Source organism: Corvus brachyrhynchos, unplaced genomic scaffold (assembly GCF_000691975.1).
Source record: "Corvus brachyrhynchos isolate BGI_N302 unplaced genomic scaffold, ASM69197v1 scaffold661, whole genome shotgun sequence".
NCBI lineage: Eukaryota > Metazoa > Chordata > Aves > Passeriformes > Corvidae > Corvus > Corvus brachyrhynchos.
The window spans coordinates 29,017-36,086 of NW_008236246.1; the positions used below are offsets into that span (position 1 = coordinate 29,017).

Genomic DNA, 7,070 nt, shown 5'->3' on the forward strand with positions numbered 1-7,070 from the left:
CTTGGCTATGGGGCAGGGACATGGGAATGTGGGTATGTGGATGGGGTATGGGAATACATGGGGATACAGCTACAGGGATGTGGTATGTGAATATGTGGGGATAGTGCTAGGGGCCCAGGGCCATCAGGGCCCGCTCTCCTGCCTAAGGCTGGCCTGCAGAAATATCTGAACTCTCCTTGATGAAGGGGCTGTATCAAATGGACCATGGGACCTTATGGAGATCACTTGCACTGTATAGATCACATAAGACAAATTTCTGTCCCATGGAGCGTTATAGACCATGTGGGGACCACAGGACATCACAAGGATGCCACATTGAGGTTACTGGACTGCAGACTGCAGGCAAGAAGACCACAAAGACATAAGACCACTTGGAATGTGGGAAGAAGGAACCTGTAGGGCACAGTGACTTGGGGCAAATGTAGGACAAATGTCAGGGGATGCAGTGAGACACCTCTGCAGGGAAGCCTCCTCATGTCTTCCTTGCTCCTGAGTGCAATGGTGTGCAAGTCAGTGCTCCGTGGCTTCGACCCCTCTCCAGGCAGATTCACACTCCTCCAAGACGCTCATCCCTGTGACCCTCAGAGCTGTGGTGGGACTGCAGCCAGCCATGGGCCTCTGCTCCATGTTCCCCCTCTGCAGGGATGGGGATGGGTCCTGCAGTGGTGCCCTGACCACTGGCCAGCCAGGGGACAGTGGGACACATAGCTGCTGCTGCACCAGAGGATGTGCTCACAGGGAAAGCTGGGGAAGAGAGAAGGGGATGTTTGGGTGATGGCATTTGTCTTCTCAAGTCACCGTTACCGTGATGGAGCCAGGCTGTCCTGGGAATGGCTGAACCTGCCAGTGGGAAGTGGGGAATGATTCCCTTGGTTTGCATTGCTTGCATGTGCAGCTTTTGCTTCCCCTAGTAAACAGCTTTATCTCAAACCACAAGGGTTTTTTCGCTTTTACCATTTGATTCTCTCCACTGTCCCACCAGGGACTGTGTGTGGGGCTGAGTTGTTGTCTGGGATTAAACCATGACAGAAGGTACGTAAAATGAGTCCTTCCCTTGATAGGTGTAATAAAACTGACCCTTCTCTTCTCTGTTTTTTCTCAGGTGCTGGGCTGAGGTGGACAGAGCAAGCTGAGGCATCTCCTGGGCTGTTTGGAGCAGTTTTGCACGTCTGGAGCAAAGTCTTCCTTGTAGTTCTCTCTGGATGTAGCACAGCCAGGACAGATGAGGGACAGGGAGGGAGGGATCTAATTAAACACTTATTCTCCAGAATCTTGGCTCTCAGAATTAAGGCAAAATTTGAAAAACTGAAACTGAAAATGAAAGGCAAAAATAGGCAGATCATAAGAAAAGGAAGTAGAACCCAAACCAAGTCTGACCTTATAATTTTAATTATTTGCTTTCTCTTTTGGAAAATGCAGGTTCACTGAAAGAAACCAATAAAACCTGCCTGTAAGAAAGGATCAGTTCTTATTATTCTGAACTAATCTGAAACAATTCAGGTGGAAAAAATGTTTTCCTGTTGATCTTTCCAAGAAGAATATTCTACTATTTTATAATTCAAGACAATGCTTTTATCACAGTATTTTAGTTAATTCATAGTCTAAAGTGTGAAAGATTAATAAAAAAAGATAAAAATATTATTTACGTAAACTATTTTTAAAATTCAATCTTAGGAATTTCTTCCCATTTGTCTTCTTGAACAGCATTATTTTCCAAGTTTTTGGCTTTTTACCAAAATTCCAAAATTTGTGTGACAGGGAAAAAACCATTTGTGGCTTAGCTTAATGGTTAAAATCTAAAAATGTCTGGGGCACAAATTACAGTCAACGTTGCAGCCTGTTGAATCTTGGGTGTACTTCAGTGAACTGTGGGTTGATGCTGCTTGCCTCGGGAGCCCGAGTTTGCTGCTTCTCTTCAGCAGAGACAGGTCTAGAACAATGTGGAATCTGCCCTGACATTTCTACAGCCACCTTTCCTGGGAAGTCTGCTTCAGGCTGGTCCTTGCTGCTATCTGGCCTTGACACTGGAGGACGTGCTCAGGTGGTGGTGTGTGAACAGGCAGGTGGAGGAAGAGATTGTTTCATGCTTAGCTTCTGCATGTGTTTGTGATTAACACCTCCAGCAACAGCCAGGGAGAATCCAGGCAGGAAGTGACAGCCAAGGCCTGCAGGGCTGTGGGGAGGCATGGGCTCATGGTCCATGATGGTGCCACCAGTGAGCAGGTAGAAGATCATTACTGGAGTCTGCTGTGCTGACTGGGAGCACTGCAGCTGCTGGATTTTGGCAGCAGGGATGGTTGCTTGTGGTATTTGCATGGTTTGGAAACAGCTTGTATTTCTTTATCCTTCCCTGTTTATTCTATTATGGATGTAGTACTGCTCTAGCCAGTGACCCGAGGCTGCAGAATTAAACTGAGGAATGTAGAGAACTGAAAGGGAAATATTATATAACAGTGGTTTCCTTCAGGGCCAAAAGAAGAAGAACCTACTTGTACCGGTTTGGCCAAACTTAGAAATATATCCTCGGAGAGAAGGCACAACCACCCCTCCCCCACCAGGTTCAGGAAAAAATAAATTTTCCTCGAAGGAAAGTGAAGGAGATAAAACTATTTATTTAACAAACACACGGGAAAAGGAAAATAATGCTAAATAATAAAATCTCTCACTGTGGAGAAAAAACCTGGGAAACTGTTAGAGTCCTCCTGTTGGTCTCCTCGGAGCTGGGGCTTGGCGCAGGGCCAGGCCCTCTGCGCTCGGTGGAAGGTCCTCCTGATGTGTTCTAATATTGTAGCAGTCCAGTGGAAAAGGGAGAAAGTCCGAAATTCCAGGGAAGGAAAAAATAATTCAACTCTCTCTCCGGAGAAAAAGCAGCTGAACAACTGGCCAAAAGCTGACCGGGAAGCCGCAAGCCGGGTGTTTCCTCCCTCCCCTGGAAAAAAAAAACGCTATCTGTGTGTGACCTTGAACAAGCTGCAAACTGCTTTGAAAAAGTTTTTCTCTGTTTTTCCTTCCCCCTCTCAGGCTCAGTTTAGAGGCATAGAAAGGCACAAAGTTAATTTCTGGGCATAGGGCAGTGATATGGGATACACAACATAAAGTCACCCCAAGACACTACTGTTTCACATATTTGCACTGTAACCAGGAGTTGGACTCGATGATCCTGATGGGTCCCTTCCAGGTCAGCATATTCTGTGATTCTAAGGTGAGAACATCCAATGGTAGAAAGGGCTAAACTGGCCGAGATCAGGAATGACAGGGATACTGATTCCTGTCAGAGGATGACATTTCACTTGCTGGTGAGGTAAGATGTGCAGCAGCCTTGTCTTGCAGGCAATGCAAGGGGAGCCACCTTCGGGCAGTAGAGGGAGGTGTAGCTGTAGCTGCGGGTGAAGCCCAGATCACAGGGGAGTTCTTTGGGGCTGCTTAAGTGGATATGAGGAATTGTCTCCAGCCACATCTCTCCATACCCCCTGTAGAACCATTTGTGGTGGTAGGACTCTGACAGTATACTGTTCATTAAAGCTTTTGATATTTAAGCTCAAATGTGCTTGCAGAGGTACGATAAGAGGCCTGTTGGTGCTGTCTGTGGGAGGCCCTGTGTGCCTGTCCAGACCTGTGGAACTGGCCGTGTCTATGCGTGACCCTCTGTCGGCTCCACAACTGCTTGGATCTGGGGGCTTGGAGCTGTGGCAGCCTCCTCTCTCTCAGGCTGCTGGATCAGGCAACTCCTAACAGCGGTGATGGAGCAGGAAAGCTCTTTCCATGGTCCCATGCCCTGGATGTGCACCCAGAGGTCAGTCTCAGGCTGAGGGATGTGAGAAAAGGCTCTGGAGAGGAGGGTGAGGATTCCAATGTGCCCATGGATGGGCCCACGGCGATGCCACCAACATCATCCTGGACAGTGTGAGCCAGGCCAGGGGGGCCAGGCCAGAACCACAGCGTGGCCAGGGCTTCTTGTCCACTGGGCACTGGTGAGCCCAGAGCAGTTTGGTGTGGCCAGTGGGGGCTGTGGAAACAAATGGGCCTGAAAGGAGGCTCTCCAGGGAGATGCCAAGAATCGGTTGAGGCTGGGGAGGCAAAGGGTGGTTAGACAGTAGAGAGGGCCAGAGGAGGTGCCCAGAACAGGAGGAGGCCATAGGGCACCCTGCTGCCAAAACTTCTCCTCACCCATGGTATCTCCAAGGGAGACCAAAAAGGCTGAAGAGGGAAGAAAGAAAAGGGTAGAGAAGGGTCTAAAAGGGACCACAGGGGTCCCAGAGAAGTCCAGCTTTGCCTTTTCCCCTGGTTTACACCCATATAACCTGCACCTATTCAGCCCTGAGCCTGCCCTGTTTTTCCTGCAGGGACCAGTTGTGGCAGAGGTTGCAGAGGTTGCAGACACAGAGAGGACAGGGTGTGCTGCGTGCAGCTCACAGGAGGGCAGGGAGCTACAGATGCTGCTGCCTTCAGAGCAGGACCCCTGGACAAGCTGCCACGTGTCTCACACAGCCACAGTGCCACAATCCATCCGTTCCCTTCTCCCACATCCAGAAGTGCAAGCAACTTCCCCTGTTTAATTAGCCCTTCATTACTGGCAAAGGGAGCTCTGTTTACATCACTGGCCAACCCAGAGAAGGTGCAGCTGAGGTGCACCTGGCTCCAGGTGTGGGGTGGAAGAGAGCAGCTGTTTGGAGTAAGGACCATCAGTTGCTCCAGTGTGGGACTGGGGGGGCCTGGATGGATGAGGAGTGGGACCAGCCCTGTGGGGTGCATCCAGACCTACAGGTAGGAGGTATTGCTGTCCCTCCTGCAATGACAGACACTGTGGGCCAGAAAGACAGAACTGCCCCTGAGACGGCCAAAAGGGAAGTCAAGTTCCTTCCCTCCTATTCCATTCTGTTGAGCCACCAAACTTGTGGGTTTGTGGTTGTGAAACAACCCCCTGTTTCATAAGGCAGAGAGGAAGCCATTTCCCCATCAAGTGACCGGAACTAAGAAAGAGAAACAAAAAGTCCTGATAGCCTTTCCCCCAAGGTCTGCAGGATCCTAAGTGGTCACGGGGGCCCAGCCCTGGGCATGTGACTGGGACATTGTGGTTCCAGTTCAACCATCCCAGCCCTGCAGTCGTGCTACAGAAACCCAAGCCGTGGGACAGAAGGTGGCTTGTGGCAACGAGGTCATATCAGGAGCCACAAGAACCCACCTAACTGCTCAGTGCATCTGACCAAAGCCTTCCTCTGAAGAAGCCCTGCTTGAGCCGAGAGGGAGAGAGGGAGCCAAGAGGGACGTGATGCTGCCTGTGACCCATGTGATTGCCTTCGGTGAGTGCCAGAGGCTGTGGGGATTCCCAGAGGGTGACAGGAGATTCCCAGAGGATGACAGGAGGTGTCCAGACACTCCACAGAGATGTGACACAGCTGCTTCTCTTGCAGGCGCTTGGCTGGTGGCACAGAGCGAGGCTACACCAAGTGAGTATCTTGAGGAGGTAGATGGGGAGTTTGGACACATTTCTGGGTCCACCCATCTCCCACAGGGCTCTTCCACAGTCCCCTGGAACAAAACTCACCCTTGTGTGGAGACAGAGCCTGGTGGCAGCCCCGGGCTCACGGCAGGGCAGCTGCTGGGGGTTTCCTGTCTGTCTGGCAGCATCTCTCTCCCTGTGCAGGTGCCCCCACAATCTCCATCTACCAGAAGCCACCTGGGGTGATCCCACCAGGAGGATCCACCACCATCTGCTGCACTTGCCAGCACAGCTATGGGAGCTTTGTGCTGTACAAGGGCAGCCACCAGCTCCGTACCCTGGAGCAGAGTGGCAGCAGGGCCGAGTTCTCCATCTCTAATGCCACCTATGAGGATAGAGGTACCTACGTCTGCCATTACCTGGAGGGAGGCACTGTGCTGGCTCGCAGTGATGAACTGGAAGTCTCTGTGGAAGGTAAGGGATGTGCTGTTTCCCCTCTTGTGGGGTCACATGTCCCAGGGCACACCAGGATGCCCATGGCCATTTCCATGATGGGCAGGGTTTTTCTCTTCTTCAGTGGCTTAGGGAGGTGGGGACCATCTTCACCTCCGCCTGAGCCAGCTGGTGGCTTCACAGAGATCCTGGTGCTCCTGGCACCATGTCAAAACCCTCTACGCCTTCTCATTCCCTGTCCTGTCCCCACAGAGCTCCGTCTCCCCAGACCCGACCTCTCTGTCCTGCCTGGGCACAAGGTGACTGTGGGAGCTGACGTGATGCTGCGCTGCACCCCCACACACCCCAGCACCGGCTGTTACCTGTACCTGGAGGGCCAGATCCGAGCCCAGCTGCTCCCAAGGGAACAAGGTGACTACAACCTCTCCCACGTGCAGAAAGGGGACGGCGGGGTGGTGAGAGGTGAGACATCCCCCAGCCACATCCTGCTCTACTCTTCCTCCCTGCAATCTGTCACATCCTGGGGGAACTAGAAAAGAGGATTTAGGGCAGGAAAGCAGCTGTAAGAGGGGTCCGAGCAGAGGGTTCCAGCTTCCTTCAGCTGTGTTTGAGCCTGGCCAGCTCCTCAGAGAGCCTAGAGATGACCTACAGACCCTACAGATACAGGATTGCTGGGCTGACAGGTGGGGATAAGAGTCAGAGGACACCTCTCCCTGCACCTCCCAGCCCCAGGGACAGCCACACATCTTGTCACAGCTCAGTGTCACCATCTGGCTGGCAGTGGCATCTGAGGGCCAGCTCCATGTTCTTTGCTCCTTCCCATCTTCGGTGCCACTGGGTGGGGTCACAGGTGAGAGGCTGAGAGTAGGGGGTGTCCCAGGGGACAGGGATGTGTGAGGTGCAGCTGGCGGCCCCCTCGGGGCTCCCTTTACTCCCTATGAACTTCCCGTTGTGTCTCTTTAGCCCAGGACCTCCCTGGGGTGTCCCCTTGCCCTGTATGTCCCCTCGGATCCCCTGCTGCCCCCATGGGAGGACTCCGTTGGCCTTGGATCTCCCGGGGGTTCCTCCCCAGTGACCGTCCCTTCTGTCCCCTGCAGATTACACGCTGTGCAACGTCGTGCGCCTGGCGCTGGGGGCCGGGCTCCTGCTCCTGCTGGGGCTCCTCAGGGCTGAGGCT

General features: G+C 52.5%; 1 protein-coding gene across 1 annotated transcript; it reads left to right on the forward strand.

Annotated features, from left to right (window-relative positions):
* Positions 1-3,836: 3,836 nt before the first annotated feature.
* Positions 3,837-6,342, forward strand: LOC103624266 (immunoglobulin superfamily member 1; the record flags this gene model as incomplete). Its single annotated transcript, XM_017746937.1, has 4 exons — positions 3,837-5,300; positions 5,412-5,447; positions 5,645-5,914; positions 6,146-6,342. Coding segments are annotated over exons 1-4 (534 nt in total), but the record flags the coding sequence as incomplete, so codon positions are not given.
* Between the last annotated feature and the right edge of the window lie 728 nt (positions 6,343-7,070).